The sequence below is a fragment of the Rattus rattus genome, chromosome 6 (assembly GCF_011064425.1).
Source record: "Rattus rattus isolate New Zealand chromosome 6, Rrattus_CSIRO_v1, whole genome shotgun sequence".
Classification (NCBI taxonomy): domain Eukaryota; kingdom Metazoa; phylum Chordata; class Mammalia; order Rodentia; family Muridae; genus Rattus; species Rattus rattus.
This window is the reverse complement of record NC_046159.1, coordinates 76853070-76872069: the sequence shown is the minus strand read 5'-3', so window position 1 is coordinate 76872069 and position 19000 is coordinate 76853070. Positions and strand designations below refer to the sequence as shown.

The window sequence follows — 19000 nt, the reverse complement described above, 5'->3', positions numbered from 1 at the left end:
TTCTCTTTCTTCTATCCCCAAAGTATGTACATTGACCATTTGAAAGTGTCACAAAGACCATGTGTTTTAAAAAATTTGTCACTTGGGCTGAAGAGATGGCTCAGTGCTTTTAAGAGTTCCCAGCACCCACATGCCCTCATCTGCAAACACAGGTTTAAGAGATCCATGCCTGCTTCTGACTTCCCTGGGCACCAGACATGCATATGATATACATAGTGTGCATATGTGCATGTTAAAAAAAAACACTCATCATACATAAATCTTTAAAATGTAATCAGTTTCTTTAATCAAATGATATAGTCTTATAGCTTAGCTCAAGACTGATTATTTGTCCTTTGTATGGTCCATTCTATGAATCAGGTTTTCCACCGAGATTTTTCTTATCTGACTCATTTAATTTTTCATTTCTATTCATTTCAGGTTGCTTTTTCCCCCAGTATTTCTATTTCTTCATTGAACTTACTATTGTATCCTAAATTGACTTCTTTATTTTATTCAAGCTGTTTGTACAAACAAATTCTCTTGGAATTCATTTAGGAGTTTACTCCTGCCCTCTTCAAATTCATTCTGGAGTTTACTTATGTCCTTTTTGAATTCTTTGAACACATTTATATGGACTATTTTATCTGGGATTTTGCCTAAGTTGCTCTCACTAGGGACCATCACTAGGTGCTCGGCAATTCTGGGAAGTGGCATATCGTCTTGGTTTTTCATGTTGTTTGCCTTTTTGAGTTGGGATCACGCATCTGGAGTTAGTTCACTGGCTGTCTTTGGGTTCGAGTGTCTAGCCCGCCTATGTTGAGTGATTATTATCTATGCCTTGGCATTAACACAGTTTAGCTGGTTTGGGGTCAGCTATGTGATGCCTGAAGTTCATTCATGGGAACACTCAGTATTGGTGTGTGGTAGGGTAGCTGGGGTGGCATCAGCTTGGCAAGGGGGTGCACAGCCTCTAACCTCACAAGTAGATAAGCTATGTCAGTTGGCAAGGGAGACACCTGAGCACTGGGAATGTGACATCTGACCTCATGAGCCAGCACTCAGTGTGATTCTGCAGTAGCAAAGAGACAGGGTGCCACAGTCAGCTGAGCTGCTAGCCTTTGACCTAAGGAGCTGATGGGATCGCTGTGTAGTGCTGTGGTAGTGGGGCGGTAGGGTGTTAGGGTCATCTGGAGTGCTGGTCTTTGATCTGACAAGCAAGTTGACTCTATGGCACCTAAAGATGAAGTACTAGTGTCAGTAGGAGTGTCAGCCTCTGATCTGAAAAACAGCCATGATCTCCATGTGGCACCTGGGACGGTGCTGAAGTTTTGAGTCAGCCGGGGCATTGACCACTGACCAGACATGCAGATAAATAGGTTCCCTATATGGCTGGGGTTTAGAGTTCTGGGCCAACAAGTGTGCTGGCTGCTGACCTAATGAATCAGGGTCTCAACTCATTCTGCAGTAGTTGAGGGGTATGCCAGGGCTAGCAAGCGCTCTAGCCTCTGACCTAGTGAGCAAGCAGGGTTCTCTATGTGGTTCTTTTGCAGCTAAATGGTGGTGAACTTCATGTGTTCTTGAGCAAGCTATTTAGCCTCTTGGTACATACTTTCCTTATGAGTAAACTTAAGATAATACTAATGTGCAGGCCATGAGACTATCATGAAGAATCACAAGGTAATTAGGAAAAGTCAGAGCAGCATTCCTGTTATGAGGGAGGCTTTGTGCAAACCCATGAGGATGTCAGGTGAGCGGATAGCCTGCAGGGGATGGAGAACACATACATGGAAGACTTCAGTGGAGTGATGCTTAAAATGTTAAATCAGAATTAGAACACAATTGGCATGTGCCTGTAGTCCTGACTACTAAAAAGGATGAACCAAGGGGAATCAATGAGCCTAGGAACTTAAGGCTAGCCTGGGCAACACAGTGAGCCCTCCTCTCAGTAAAGCAAACCAACAACATGACCGCTTCCTGTTATTTCTCCACTTTGTAATAGGGTTGCTGAATGTAAGCCATGAATCCAAAATGAAGGTACTCGGTGTGTGTGGGTTGTTTTTGTTGTTGTTTCTATATTTACTTATTTGAGGTTGTGTGCATGTGCCATTCATAGTGTGGGCCTGTTCTCTCTTTCCACCATGTGGGTTTCAGAAATTGAACCCAATCATCGGGCTTGTTAGCAAACACCTCTTTACCCACTGAGCCATCCTGCCCACCCAGTACTCAGTTTTCGACTCACAAATTATATGTACTTTGTAAATAGCCCTACCATTAGTAGAAATTTCATAGAGAGCCAAAGGAGCCAAGAGTTATTATTATCCTTATTTTGAAAATAGGAATACTATATCTCAAAGTGCTAAAAATCAAAGAATCTAGGCTGGGGCCTAAATACAGCTCGATGTGAAGTGCCTGTCCTAGCATGCACAGTCCCCAGTCCCCAGTCCTCAATCCCCAGCATCACACATGCACAAAATCAGCAACATTCCAAGCTGAAACAGAAAGAAAGAAGAGCTGTGCCTAACCTGTCCAAAAACCTGGGCTTCGGAAGGGGCCTTGGTCAGTGCTGCTCTTCTTAGCCAAACTCTAGAGATTTTTCCCTCTGACATTAGAGCTGCCCTCTGCCCACCGTGCCATGCAGCCTCCTAGCTTTCCTTCTTTTCATTGTTTGCATCAAGGAGTCAAGTTTTACTTTAAAACAAATACAACCAGTTTTGTCTAAGTCTTAGTAATAAATAGTTTATCAATTCAGAGGCGCCTTCCTCCGGTAGATTTTTAACTTAAAAATTTCAAATCAAGTGTGTCCCGTCCTGAGACATGTCAGATTTTGTTCTGTCTCAGGTTTTGTTCCCCGAGTTATTTTTGATGCTGAGAACCTTTACCGTAGGAGTAGCCAGGAAGTGGTTTATTAGCAGTGTTTCCACAGAGCGCAGAGAGAAAAGTGGAGAAGGAAATCAAAAGGACAGCCTTGTCTTGTAGCATGTTCTGACCACGTATGAACACTGTCCTGAGGGCCACACTCAACTCTGTTAAAAGAGATGTAGGCACTAGAGATGCGGGATTGACTGCTGCACACTCCCGGTAACGCCCCTCGCCACTGCCCACCAGGGGGCGCTCTATCATCTCCTATGTCTTCTCCCAGGGTAGGGTTTGAGCTAGTTGCTCAGGCAGCTCTGCGCCTGAGCTCACTCCTCAGAATGGGAAATGAAAACTCCTAGACATGACAAGAAAAGTAAAGCTCGCGATTAACAAAATGTTCTTTTTCTCCCTTATCACCAACTCAAATGAGTAGCACTGGAGTGCAGATACATTTATCTACGGAGTCAGTTGGCTCGGCAGCATGTACGTCTTCAGAGTTCACGTCTGGTCTCCTGTGACTCAGAGCCTTTTGGCTCTTGGGTAAAAAAAAAAAAATCTTGTCCCCACCCATTCCAAATTGCTAAACTCATGCTTTTAGTGGACGCTGTGCGTCAGAATGGGTCATAACCTCTCGGCTGGAGAAGGTGCTTTGCAACTGGAAAGGTGACAGGGAAGTCAATCTGTAAATTGTGATGACCTGAACCTCACTCTCTCAGGCCTGAGGAGCAACACATCACAAAGAGGGGGAAAAAAGAACATTACAGATGGAAGCGAGTGCCCATTACAGAAAGGCAGCCCCTTAGCTGTCTCTCATACCATCCTTCCCGGCCAGCCATATAGGTTCAAAGATAAATGTGTCTAACATAGACTGTCCAAGTTCTCCCACCAAGTCATTCCTCAGATTAACTGTCCACAAAGCCCCCCATTTCCCAGAGGATGCTTCCTACAAGCATTTGCTTCCTCTGTGTTCTTTTTTTCCTTCGATAAAGGCCAAGCTTATTAATATGGTATTTGTTAGAGCATCAAACTTTAAGAAGCATTTGCATGGCTGGGTGTGGTGGTGCATACCTATAATACCAGAGGCAGGGGAGCTAACACAAAATGGAGGTCATCTTGGTTTCTATAGTGAGTTCTAAATCAACTAGGGTTTCACAGTGAGAGCCTGTGTCCAAAACACACACACACACCCACACGCACACGCACACACACACACACACGCACACACACACACACACACACACACACACACCCCTGGAGAATATAATTAAAAGCAAATACATGCTTATATAACCTTCAAACAGGCATTAAGATGAATTGTAATGGACACCTGAGAAGATAACTTCAGGATGACGCTCAACAGACTCCAAAAGTTCCTCAGCAGCACTGTCTGCACCCAGTACACTGGACCAAGATCTAGTTTAGGACTTGAGGACCAAAGAGTTTCCCCCAAGAGGCTTACATCTCACAAAGCTGAGAGAGCTCATTCATTAATCACAGTAAGAATGCAGCCACCGGGCCAACCAGAAGTCTTGACTCAGCAGATCAGAACATCCTTTCTCCTCTGCTAAATGTCTCAGAATCCATATTACAATCAGAAAACTGGTTCGTTCACTTACAGTGAAAGAATTGAAGTGTGCCAGATGTTCATGTCAGCCCAAACTCTTCTGGCAGAGAAACTGCATAGGAAACCAAGTTATTCAGCCTCCTGGGAAGTGAGAAACCAGAGCAAGGGCATTGGCTGGTCCATGGGTATGTCTTCTAGTAAGCAGAGTCTCCTGCCATGAACAGATAACTGTGCCCAGAAAGCCCTGTCTTCTTCCTGCAGTAGGTAGCAATGGGGACTGCCAGAGGTAGGCCTGACAACTCCTCACAGGCTGAGCTTTCATTTGCCATGGCCACTGGACAAAACACTGTACAGACCAGAGATAAATAACAGAGAGTTTCTGCTTACTTCATGGGTTTGTTCCCAAATGATCTCAAATGAAATTTTACAGTTTGGAACTAGGTTCCCAGCACAGATGGCTAATTCAAGTTTCTAAGTATCAATTTTACCAGTTTAGCTCCTGGAAGTCTTGGGTTTGCTGTTTTAAGAAGCACTGCATTGTCTATATTTAACAAAAGCACCCTCTCCCCCAACTCACCCACCCATTGCCATGCCTTCTGTGTTTGTTTTTCTCTGTGTGTCTCTCTGTGTGTCTCTGTGAATGGCTCTCTGTGTTGTTTTACAAATTTTAAAACAGAAACCCGGAAGAAGTGAGTGTTTGCCTCAAGATCTGAGAGATGGTAACTTCACAGCCCAGAGCCAGCACTCTACGTTCAGATCCCATGCTTCTCCTCTTAGTTGTGTTTACCATTAGTAAGCGTCATTGTGCAGAAAGGAAAGTCAGTGTGTTTGGAAGAATTATCTTCTTAAAATGTCCACTGATTTTATTTTACTTACTAAACAGAATGTGTGAGGATGTGAATCACGGAATGAAAGTGTACGGTGGAGATGAGAAGATATAAATAAAAAGGTCACACAGTAGACCAGCAGACCAGTAGTCCAGCCACATAGAGTATCCATGCTCTTGTCTGAGAGTAAGGATATGTGCATATGCTTTGTTGCAGAGTCTGAATCCATCAGAGGCAAGGGGGAAGATCCTCCACTATCAGGTGACTTTACAGGAGGTGACGAAGAAAACTACACTGCAGAATACTACAAGACACACCTTCTGGACCGGGGTCATTCCCAGAACTGGGGCTTGGACTGCATCTGTGTCTGCAGCCAACTCAAAAGGCACTTCTGCACCCACTCACATTAACATAGTGGACCTGTGTGGCACTGGTAGGTACCCACTACCTTAACACATTACCTGTGGGAAACTCTCTCCTTCACCTTTTGCCTTCTGCAGGTGCAGGCCAGAGCCTGGTATGAGTAGCCAAGAGTTTAGACTTTGGAGTCCACAGTTGTCTTTTCCTGTTATCCTGGGATGACCTTCAACAAGTGAATTAAACCCTCTGAGCTTCAATTTCTCTATAAGATTGTCTTTAAGATCACTAAGGGATTATAGTATTACATAACTATTAATAAAGAAAATTACATTAAATTGGAGCAATATTTTCAAATTAGACTAATTTTTACAGATTCAATAACTAAATATACTGTTAAATTCTAGAAAAAAACATTTATAGACTTATATTTAAAAACAAAGGATATTAAAATGAAATTCTGACCTTAGTGAAACCTAGTAAAATTCTGTTTATTACATATATTTAAATATATATACAATTGTTTTCAGCAAAAAAAATCTTCAACTAGATGTACAGTCTCACATTTATAATATCTTCTTCAATTGTCCTTTCAAAGAAAAGACCATGAATAGCTAAGGAAATGGATTCATGCTATGTCGCAAGGTCTGCATTGTTTTAAAAAAAAAAGTCTAAGCAGAATAGAACATTATAATTGTGTCTTTATAATTTGGTATCATAATGTTATTATACATGGGTCTAACAATTGTCAGATTGAAGAAATTTCTACAAAAATTATTAGGGTTCTTTAAGGTTTTTTTTTTTTTTTTTGCTTTCTTTTTTTATTCTCTCATACATTACATCCTAACCCCAGTTTTCCCTTTCCCTACTCCTCCAAGTTTCCCTCCACATGTCTGCTCTTCTTAAGAACTACTCCTCCTCTGCTTTCCTTCAGAAAAAGAGCAGGCTTCCCAGGAATATCAATCAAACACAACATAACAAGTTACAATAAGACTAGACATAAACCCTGTTATGAAGGCTGGCCCAGACAACTCAGTAGGAGAGAAGGGGTCTCAAGAGCAGGCAAGGAGCCAGAGGCAGCGCCATTCCCAGTGTTAGGAGTCCCACAGTAACACCAAGCTACACAACCATAACATATATTCGGAGGACCTAGCACAGACCCATACAGGCTTCATGATTATTTCTGCAGTCTTTGTGAGCCTCTGTGAACCCTACTTAATTGATTCTGTGGGCTGTGTTCTCATGGTGCCTCAACCCCTTCGGCCCCTATAATCCTTCCTCATCCTCTTCCACAGGGCTCGCCAAGCTCTGCCTAATGTTTCACTGTGAGTCTCTGCCTCTGCTCTTAATCAGGCGCTTGATGATGGTTGGGGTAGGCTCAAATGTATGAGTACAGCAGAAGAATATCATTAAGAATCATTTCATTAACTTGTTTTTTTGCCAGTTGTGTTTGGTTCTAGTCTAAAGATTTACTTATTATTTCATGCATGTAGGTCTTTTGCCTGCTTGGATGTCTGTATACCATCCACAAGCAGTGCCTTTGGAGGGCATCTGATCTCTTGGAACTGGAGATGATTTGTGATGATTTGATGATGTTACAGATGATTTGTGAGCCACCATGTATGCTGGGAACCTAACATGAGTCCTTTGGAAGAGCAGCCAGTGCTCTTAATGGCTGAGTCATCTCTCCAGTACCAAAACATTATCATTTTAGATGCGGCATTAAATCATAGTTATATTTTAAGAACATTCAATGAAACAGCTAGGAGAAAATACAAGTAAATGTGGGTATCAGTGACTGAAGGCCTTGCTACTGTGGCTTATTTGCCCTCTCACATGAAGGATGTTCACAGACACATAGCTCAGGGTGGTTACAGCAGTACTCGGGCTCCTCTCTTTCCCTCTACCAAAGCTGGCATTCGTCCTCAGATGGAAATAGTCCAAAAAGGCTGACAGAGCTCTAGCTGTTTCTTCGTCAGCAGCAGAACAGAGAGGGGGCGGAAGGGTGTGACTCCAGTCTCAGGAGCTCACCCCAGTGCACAGCAGCTTTGCACTTGCTGCCACTTGCTGGCCCACACCACTCACCTGGCCACGCCCAGCTGCAAATAAAGCTCAGAAACATATTTCTGGCAGCCACATTCCCTTCCCAAAGAAGACGAAAAGTTGTTTGGTAGGCAGTGGGAAATCCCCTCCTCCTGTGGGAGAAGCACCCAAGGCAAAAATACGAAGGAAAAGGTAAATTTCCTCACTATGGGAAAGCACTTCCAAGTTCATGCCCCGTGAAATAATAAGAAACACAAGGAGTAGATGTGATAGTGCCCATTTCAGGAGGCTGAGGCAAGATCTTTGCAAGCTAGAAGCCAGCAAAGGCTTTGTGGTGAGGTCCGGTCTCAAAAAGAAGATGCCAGTGAAACTGAAAATGCAAATGACAGTTCTATTATATAAGTTTATGTGTAGTATTATTTGCATAATAATATATAATATATAGTATTATATAATTATATTACATGTGTATTTTATATAATTAAATTATATATTTATATAATTGGTATATATTATATAATTATGTAATTAATGTTGAATTATATACTTAATACTAAAATTTATTGGGTTATATTGTAAATATTATATATAATATATAATTAAAGGTTTATATATATATCACATTTTTTAACATAGACAACTGATATGTGCCTATAAATTTATGTCTCTATTAATCCATGTACTTTTTTTCTAAAATACATGGTGTGCCAGAGATGTAAATACACAACAACAAAAAAAGAGAAGTTCAAGAGCCCAGCATGTACAGGTCAAAGAGCACTTTTTAATATATACAAGGCCCTAATAGTGTTATCCACTCAGTATATATATCCATGTATACCTATGGTATATCCATGATATATTCATGTATATCTATATACCATATACCTATGTGTATATCCATTTCCTTTAAAAACTATTTTTATGTTCTCTTCATGGGTATGTACATTGGTACAACTTTCTCAAAAGCAATTTGGTAATACACTAAAAATGCTAAATATGAACATATTGTTTGACCAGAGAACTTCACTATTTAAAATGTATTGTCAAGCTAGGTGTGGTGGTCTCTACCTGTATCCAAGCACTTGAAGAATGAGGCAGAAGGACTTCTGTGAATTCAAGGCCAGTCTGGGCTACACAGTAAATTCTAGACTAGCTTAGGTTACAGAATGAGACTCTGTCTCAAAAATAAATAGAAAGGAAAGAGGGAAGGAAGAAAGGAAGGAAGAGAAGTGTGCCCTCAGGAAATAATAGAAATGAAAGGAAGAGTAATAGAATGAATGTTAGAAATGTAAATGCAATGAATGTTAGAAATGTAAATGCAGATGTTTGTTGAATACCTGCTTGAGGGCTGGTGAGATAGCTCAGCAGGTAAAGGTGCTTGCCCCAAGCCCGATGACCTGATGACCCACAAGGGAGGGGAAGGAGAGAACTGACTCCCAGAGAGTGTCCTTTAACCTTCAAACCTGATCTTGGGACATGCACATGTACAACATTAATTAATTAATGAGTTAATTGATTAATATTCTATTTTTTAAAAAGAAAAAATTTTGATGCAGTATAATACTACAGCTGAACTAAATGTACAGTAGAGAACAGACTATTAAAGACCTTTGACTGTCTTAATCACACACCAGCAAGTCACTAACTGTTCCATGGGAAGATGTACATTGCAAGCAAAGAAGTAGTCTTTTTAAAGTGCATATGGTCTCGGCACTTGGAAGGCAGAGGCAAGTAGAGCCTTGGGAGCTGAAGGCAGCCTAGCCTCCATAGGAAACGCCCACCATTCAGAGATGCATAGGGAGACACCCACACACACACACACACCAAAGAAACCAAAAAGATATATTTAATAATTTTATTTTCAATCTACATTTTATATGAGCAAGGTTTTTTTCCTATAGTTAAAAATAAAAAGTCAAGTAGAAACCATGAGCATATTAACAGAGGTCGTCTTTGCATGTGTGGATTATAGGTGACTTTCTTCCCTTTTAGTGGTTTGTTTGTTCCTTTAAAAAAATTTTTAAGCTGAGCATAGTGGCACATGTCTTTAATCCCAGCAGTTGGGAAGCAGAGGCAGGCAGATCTCTGAGCTAACCTGATCTATAGAGGGAGTTCCAGGACATCCAAGGCTCCACAGAGAAACCAAAATAAATACATACATACATACATACATACATACATACATACATACATACATACATGCATGCATGCATACATATTTTAATTTTTACATTTATTTAGTGTATATCTGCATGCATGTCACAGTGTACATGTCACAACTTTTGAGAGTTGGTTCTCTCCTTCTACCAAGTGCAACGTGGGGATCAAACTCAGGCTTAGCTGCAAGCATCTTCCCTGCTGTGCCATACATACATACATACATACATACATACATACATACATACTACAGCCTCCTTTTGACTTTTATATGTAATATTTCTCCTCTGTGGATAGGAATTGTACATAGACTTTTTAAGGCTTTATTTTATTTTATTTGTAGTGTGGTTTGTCTGTGTATCCCACAACTGTGGTTGGTGCCTATGGAGTCCCATCCCCTGTCCAAGAAGTGGCCCTGTCTCAAAACAAAAGGTGAATGTGACCTCAGAAACACCATCTAAGGCTCTTCTCAGGCATACATATACACCTGAACACACACACACACACACACACACACACACACACACACACGAGAACATATATGAACATGCAAACAATGTATGCACATATATATAGCATCCAGTGACTTGGGATGTATCTCAATGGTAGAGCATTTTCTTAACAAGGGTCTAGATCCAGGTACCAGACCATTACTGAGGGAAGGAGTTCAACAGGCAGGAACAGAAGCAGAGGCCATGAAGTAGTGCTGAGACCATGGTCTAATCAACTCGCTCCTCATATAATGTTCATCCTGCATTCTTATACACCCCAAATCCCTGCCCCACGGTGACACAACCTACAATGGGCTGGGCCCTCCCATGTCTATCAATGAAATGACCTAAAGCCTCGCCCACAGGTCAATCTTATGGAGACATTTTCTCAATTAAGATGCCTTCTTCCCAGATGACACTACCTTGGGTCAAGCTGACATAAAAACCTGGCCAGCATGGTTACCCACACAGATGTCAGAGACTGTGGTTCAGGAAGGTTAAATGGCATCCAGTGTGGTAATGCAGTAGTCTGAAAATATCTCTTATATAGTATGAGACTGGCACTTTTTCTGGACCTCACAACCAGAGTTAATGATACACCTTGAAGTCATGTAGCCTACTAAGTACTCAGACTGTTTAACCTGCCTCTTACAAGAACAATGTCACAACCAACCTTACTTGCCCTGGATTTCTATGTAATAAGCTTTTGCCACCTAAGCTAATGCATAGATATGATCTTAAATTATGTACTCTTAAATGCCCCGACCCAGAATGCATCTGTATCATTTGCTGAAAGCAGGAAATAATGAAGTTGAAAGTCATTTTGTAAAATCTGCTATAAAGGGTGAAAGCAACTGTGTCTGGCTATTGGTTGATAAGTAATAATGTTTGTGATCTGAGTCAGTTGGGATAAGTAGGAGCCAGACATTTGGTTCCTCGTACAACTCTGTTAAAGACTTCTATAAAGGGTCCCCCTCCTTCCCATGTGATGCATTCATTCTGTGCTGTTGAATAAATAGAGTGAAGCTCTTTGTGAGGGACAGACACCATTCACATACACTGACACATATACTACACACACACACACACACACATGTATAAATGTATATATATATATACATATATATATCTCAGATTGATAAAACAGTACAAAGTAGGGTAATAAAAGGTGGACGAGGTGAGACTCCTCATGCTAGCCACTCTTGGTGGAGTGTCAACATGCCGTTGGATTTTACTATCTTCCCTGCATGTGTACAGTGGCTCCAGAATGCTAGGCAAAGGCTGCATCCCTCTCCCATCCGTCTGTTTTAGATCAATCAGAGGATACTCTCACCTGGCAGTTTTATGTATGGCCCAGAATGGCCTTGAACATACATGCACCAGAGGAGCTGCAGAGAATGGTCACTGTGTCCTTGAGTCAGTCCTCTGAGCTCACTCAACTACATATTCTCCTGTTGGCCTTTAGTTCTGCCTTTTAGGCTTCAGTTTTCAGTTCAAACATAAGCTAAAGAGAGTTATTTTATTCTATTTTTTATTCCATTTTTTTGTTGTTTTGGGGAGGTACTTTTTAATAAATGTTATTATCATTATTATTAAATAAAATCGATGCTGCTGGTGGTCCATGGAGAGCAGATGGGAAAGGGCTTAGGCAGAAGTGTGAAGGAGTAAGTTAAGTCTGCATGAAGAAGGGGGACGGATTCATCCCAGAAGCATAAGGCTGAATGAAATGTTTGAGAAAACATAACACACACGCAAGGGGTTACACTGCTCTTCAGTGGTACATTTTTATGCTAAGAAGACACATGGGAGTGTATTAAAAGGATATATCTATTACATTTAACACAGGTAGCCATTTGAGGGAATGCAGTAGGTGAATTCAAAGAGGAAATAAATCCACAGGAATATACTAGAGACTGCTGAAGCTAATCCTCTGTGAACTGAAAGCATAGACCTTGACAGAAGTCCCTAAAGAGAGATTGACGCATTCCAAAACTTAGTTGGGAATAAGCTGTCATGTATTTTTATTTTATGTGTGTTCACATATGAGCAGATGCATGTGTGCACCTGTAGCCACAGGGTAACCTTGGCTGGATCTCATTACTTAGCCACTATCTACCTTGCTTTTTAAGTTTTGTTGCTGGTTTCTTTTTTTAAAAAAAGAAAAGTAAGATTGCTCACTGGCCTAGAGCTCATTTAGTAGGATTTAGTAGGCTAGGCTGGCTCACCAAATACCCCCAGGAATCTTCCTGTCTCCCCCTCCCCAGCACTGGGATTACAAGTGTGCACCACCATGCCAGCCATACCTGGCTTCCCCCAGTGGGTTATGGGGATTGAACTCAGGTCCTCAAACACAAGATGTCTCTCCCATTCCTGTTTCTAACTTTATCTACTCTTGTTTTGTCCTTCTTCTGCCTCACCCCCAAAGGGTTCCTGGCTCCTCACCAGGTCTCTGCAAAGTCAGGGAACATGGACAACATCATGGTGACCTGGCAGCCTCCTGGGAAAGCTGACTCTGTGATTCGGGAGTACATAGTGGAATGGAGGGCTCTCCAACTAGGGAGCGTCATGAACCTTACCCCACACTGGCTGCGGATTCCCCCCTACAACATGTCTGCTCTGATTTCAGGTACCTCACTCCTCGCATTCCTTCTAGAGGGCCACTAAGGTACCATTTATTCTAATTTTATGTCCACTTGGTAAGTTACAGTAATCTGAGAAGAGGGACTCACAATTGAGAAGATGCTTCCATAAGTTTGGTAGTAGGCAAGTCTTTTGGTATTGTCTTAATGATTGATGTGGGATGGCCCATCCCACAGTGGGTGGTGCCATCCATGGGCAAGTAGTTCTGGGTACTGTAAGAAAGCAGGCTAAAAGACTGGACCCCAGTGAACGTGATTGTTGGGGGAGGCGGTAATGGGGGAGGATGGGGAGGGAACACCCATATAGAAGGGGGGGGAGGAGTTAGGGGAATGTAGACATGGAAAAAAGGAAGGGGAATAACAAACGAAATGTAAATAAGAAATACTCAAGTTAATAAAGATTTAAAAAAAAAAAAAAAGAAAGAAAGAAAGAAAGAGAGAAAGAAAGAAAGCAGGCTAAACCCAGAGACTGCCCCACATAGGGATGCATCCCATATACAGCCACCAAACCTAGACAATATTGCGGATGCCAAGAAGTGGATGCTGACAGGAGCCTGATATAGCTATCTGCTGAGAGCCTCTGACAGAATCTGACAAATACAGTGGCAGATACTCACAGCCAACCATTGGACTGAGAACAGAGTCCCCAATGGAGGAGTTAGAGAAAGGACTGAAGGAGCTGAAGGGGTTTGCAACCCCCATAAGAAGAACACAATATCAACCAACCAGACCCCCCAGAGCTCCCAGGGACTAAACCACCATCCCAAGAGAACACAGGGATGGACCTATGGCTCCATCCGCATATGTAGCAGAGGATGGCCTTGTAGAGCACCAATGGGAGGAGAGGCCCTTGGTCCTGTCAAGGTTCAATGCCCCAGTGTAGGGGAATGTCAGGGAGGAAAGGTGGGGAGGGAGTATCTCATAGAAGCAGGGGGGTGGGGAGGTGGGTAGGATAGCAGGTCTCTGGAGGGGAAAACCAGGAAATGGAATGACATTTAAAATGTAAATTTTAAAATGCAATTTAAAAAAAAGAAAGAAAACAGGCTAAGCAAGCTATAGAACACAGCATTTCTCCATGACCTCTACATCAGTTACTGCTTCCAGGATCCTACTGTGAGTTCTACCCTGACTTCCTTGGATGACAGACTATAAGCTATAAAATGGAATAAGCCTTATCCTTTCCATGTTTTGCCCATGGTGTTTTATCATAGCAATAGAAAGAAACCCTAAGACATCTAGGGAGACTTCAAGCAGAGTTTTGCCTTCAGTTACAGAGGGCTACATGGTATACTAAGGTCCTAAACAATGGGAACTTAAGAGTCCATCAAGACTTTCCTGTGAGTCAGGTGTGGTGTGGTGCTGCACATCTTTAATCCCAGCCCTTGAAAAGCAGGTAAATCTCTGTGAATTCGTGGCCAGACTGGTCTACAAAGTGAGTTCCAGGAGAGACAGAGTTATCGTGAAACTTTGTCTTGAATAAAACAAAAACAAAAACAAAAACAAAAAGACTGCCCTCGGGACTAACTTGAGGAACAACTGCTTTAATAGTCTCATGGTTTGGGAAGAATTATGTCCCCTAGCACCATGCCCAATACTTGAACCAAATAAATACAGCAGGGACCTAAATTAACTTGTCAATATAAGAGATTCCTTTATCTTTGTAAAGATAAAGATAAAGATAAAAAGATATTTAACTCAAAATAATTTTTGTGCATTTTAAACCCATCCTATAGATGACAAAACCAGGAAATGCTCATTCCCAAACCTGCTCTTTGTCATTTGTACCATAATAAATCTAGAACGAGTATATGATAATTGGGATCTCTATTGCTAAGTAAGGTTTCCATCAAGGGTTACAATCAAGTGAAAGTCTCTGAAGACATAGTACAATGACTAGAAAGAACTTAGTGTCAGTTTAAGTGTAAGTTCAGTATCATGGTTCATGATCTGGCTACACAGACAGCCTACCCAGGTCTGAGTTCAGGTTCCTTCACTAAGAAGGAAGTGAGATCTTAGACTGATTACAGCTGTGCTCCTCTTTCTTCATCCGAGGGATTACGAGGACTGACTGTATTAATATATGGGAAAGGTTCTGAACAGTACCCAGCATATTTCTAGTGCTGAATTTTCTTTGTCTAACAAGTGATTATTATTAAGTCTGTCAGAAATAAGAATTGAGGAGGCATGCTGGTACATCACAGCACCCAGGAGGCAGAGACAGGAGGATGTTTGAGTTCTATATATTGAGTTCCCAAACAGCCATGGCTACACAGGGAGACATTCTCAAAAAAAGGCGGGGGGGCGGGCGGGGGGAGAATTGAATAGGTTCGGGTTTGCCAGCTAAACTCTATATTGTTGTTATACTATGAAAATCACTACCTCTCTAGGGGGATGTATACAATCTACTTTAGATAAGGTATACTTGGAGAAAGACACCGTATTAAACAATAATATACGAGCTGGTCCTTGACTGTGTGCCTCTTTGTTTGGCCTGCTTGCCCAGACTTCTCACAGATTAAGATCTCCTTAAAAACCTTTACAGAGGAGGCTGCATGCAGTGAGCGTCCAGAGAAAGAAGAGCAGGCCACTGAGCATCTAGAAGTTGTCATTTGGAAACCATTTAGCCTGTAGAAGAGAAATTTAGAAGGCGTGTGGTGGGCAGTTTGATTATGGTTGCTGGTTTCAGCATGTATCCGTGCAAAAGTGTGTGTGTTTCCCTGGTTATTCTAGAGCGCAAGAAGACTGCAACCCTGTAAGGAAATGATAAGAACAGAAGGCCAACAACAATTTTGTTGTTGTTTAAGACACAGAGACCCTCCTACCTCTGCCTTCTGAGTAGTAGAATTAAAAGCATGCATTGCAACACCCCAGGAGGCATCAATTCTGAGAGCAGCTTTGTGACTTCCTTCTGGGATGGCTGCAGGCTTTACAGTAATAGCTGTTTCCCTCAGAGCTATGCCACTCATCAAATTAAACGGAACACGGGTAGGAAGAGCACTGACTAAACTGGGAGGCAAAATCAAGACCCGTCCTTCATGGACCATCTGAACTCCGCCTCTCTTTTGGAAATCAGATAATTCTATACAAATACCATAAAGTAATTGAAGAAGATGTTCTTCGCACTTAGTAAAGTTAAATATTCTGAATCACTTTCGAGTTATGCCTTTGAATAAAACCAACGTAATAAAACTGTAAAATAGCATATTAATATTGTTTTGCCACTTGGCAATACTTGGTTTGCGATCACTTCCTGTTAAACTGAAAATGTCACTAATTGTTACTTAGTACGAATTTAAGTGTTATTCCCAGTGCCACGAGGTCCTTATATGCTGTTTCTGACTCTGGCTGTATGGACAGTGTCAGTTGTTCTAACCTGAACCAGAGTAAACCTGATTCCTGAGTTGTGGGCTTGTAGACCTACAGAGAGTATCATTACCATCCTGTCTATCCACTGTATCTCAGCACCGTGAAGTTTCTGCCAAATGCTAGTCTCGGTGCCTGCATAATGACTCTCCATTACGTTATTCATGGAAAGGTTGCCTGCTTTGTCCCACACCTGAAGGGAAACTAAATCTCTGCCGGGAAACTGTAAAATAGCTTACAAAGAGACAGGCCTTTGCCCAAGGGTGCGATCTATATAGGTCAGCATAGTGGCACGAAAGGAGCTTGGAAACCCGCCATAGTGCAAAGGAAATGAGAGTCTTCGACACATGGACTTCCTCCACTAAAGATTCTTAAGGTAGGGAGTACACACCACTGTGGGATGTGCATACAGAATCATCCAAAAAAAGAAAAGAAAACCTCAGCTTATGATTGATATAGTAATGTTCTTGCTCACATTTTGCTTTGTAAGACTCGCCAGGAACTCCCAGATCTTCATAGGGCACAGTGGTTGGTTAGCTCCTCCCAAGACATGAGGCAGAAGAGCAAACCAACAAAGAGCAAACACTGGGAACAGAGAGCCACTTGCCAGAGCCTTCCAAAGAAAGTATGATGCCGTGTCTTTTGTTGTGCCTCAGCCTGGATCTCAGGGCATTTTACAGACCAAGATAACAAGTGTTCTCTGCACGTTCTCTGGTTTGTGAACTCAAGTGGAAGCCCATTCTTGTGAGCATCTGCTCTCGTCAGGCTCTCTCCCACAATTGATCGATGATTTAATAGGCTTTAACGTTAAAAAAAAAAAAAATACACAATTTAGTCAGTAATTGTGAGGTGAAATTCCTCTGCACCCCCAAAAGACATTAAACCTAGTCAATTATTAACGTAAGGGACTCAATTACGCTATTAGCCTGCTTCTAAGTACCTGATACTATAGTTTCATGGTAGGAGTTTTCTCACTAGGTAATCTGGAATTTAGGGGCTAGAGAGTTGGCTCAGAAGTGAAGAATAATTCCTGCTTTCCCAGAGAACCCATGTCAGACAGCTCACAATTGCCTGTTCCAGGTGATCTGAGGCCTTATTATAACTTCTATAGACACACCAACCCACCCACACCCACACCCACACCCACACCCCACCCTACACACACACACACACACACACACACACACACACACACACAACTGAAAATAAATAAACTGTGGGGGAAAAAAAGATGTGGGTATTTATTTATTATTTATTTATTTATTTATTTATAAGCAGGGTTTCTCTGTGCAACAGCCCTGTCTATCATGGAACTCACTTGGAGCACTACACTGGTCTTAAACTCAAAAAGATCTGCCTGTCTCTGCCTCTCTGCCCTTCTGCCCTCTGGCCTCTGCCTCTGCCAAGTGCTGGGATTAAAGGTGTGCACCACCACTGCCTGGCAAGATTTGGAATTTTAAAGGTACCTCACTAGCAGTGTTACAAAAGGACCCTTCACAGGCAGGAAAGCAGGGGCTGTGGGCAGGGAAGAGGCATTTAATTTCTTCAAGACTGTTAGAAAGGAGCACTAAAATTCCTGGAAATCACTTAAGTCTTTGAGGCTCCTAGGCGCCTGAGTTCTAATAGGAGGGACCTGGAGAGCTGAGGGCAGGCACCAGGGGCTGAACTCCTCTGAATGCACCCGAATCACATACCATGGTGCCACTGGGCTGCTGCTGATCCCGATGAGCATTGTGGAACTCGGAAAGCTCTGGGTCGCTTATGCCTGCAGAGGTCCAGCTGCTCCATGTAAACAAGAAGTAAAGGATTCAATTGTAGAAATCCAACACTCTGTGTGCTTGTATTTGTGTAAATCTTCATGGGGCTTCCCAGTCTTTTCTCCTTTTTAAGAACAATTACTCTGTTCTCTTAAATCAAGAAGTGAGGCATGGTCGTGTCTGTCTGAACCCTTAGCCTAAGGAGGCCAAGGCAGGGAGACTACTATGAATTTGAAGCCAGATTGGGCCACGAATTGAATCACATAAATAAAATCCACCTGAAAAGATGTCTCCGTGGTTAAGAGCACTGACTGCTCTTCCAGAGCTCCCAAGTTCAAATCCCAGTAACTACACGGTAGCTAACAACCATCTGTAATGGGATCTGATGCCCTCTTCTGGTGTGTCTGAAGACAGCTATGATATATTTTTGTTAAAGATTTATTTTATGTATATGAGTAGCTGTCTTCAGACACACCAGAAGAGGGCATCAGATCTCATTACAGATGGTTGTGAGGCACCATGTGGCCGCTGGGAATTGAACACAGGACCTCTAGAAGAACATTCAGTGCTCTTAACCACTGAGCCATCTCTCCAGCCCAACAGTATATTAATATACATAAAATAATAGATAAATCTTTTAAAAATAGATATATGAATAAAATCCATCAGTTTTCTTGGGAGTGATACTTAGAAGATGGCACCATGGAAAATAAGATGCAGGGAAACTAACTTAGGCCATTGCTTTATCCTCAGCTCACATTGCTCTTTTATCTTGAAACTAAAAAAAGGTAAAAATGACATGGATACAGGTATTAACATGACTCCCTCTCCCTTGCAGAGAAGATAAAGCCCTATATCTGTTACGAAATCCGGGTACATGCACTGTCAGAGGACAAAGGAGGGTGCAGCTCCATCCGGGGTGACTCCAGTCACAAAGGTGAGCCTCGGGATCTTTCAAGCTTCT

The 19000-nt window shown here is 42.0% G+C and overlaps 1 protein-coding gene across 1 annotated transcript in view; it reads left to right on the top strand.

The window, feature by feature from the left end:
• The window catches only part of Il12rb2 (interleukin 12 receptor subunit beta 2), a 66282-nt gene that overhangs the window by 34168 nt on the left and 13114 nt on the right, over window positions 1-19000 (top strand). The window contains exons 8-10 of the mRNA XM_032906387.1: window positions 5446-5662; window positions 12703-12903; window positions 18875-18973. Of these exons, the coding sequence (XP_032762278.1) occupies window positions 5446-5662; window positions 12703-12903; window positions 18875-18973 (517 nt within the window). The remainder of the gene's footprint in view (window positions 1-5445; window positions 5663-12702; window positions 12904-18874; window positions 18974-19000) is intronic.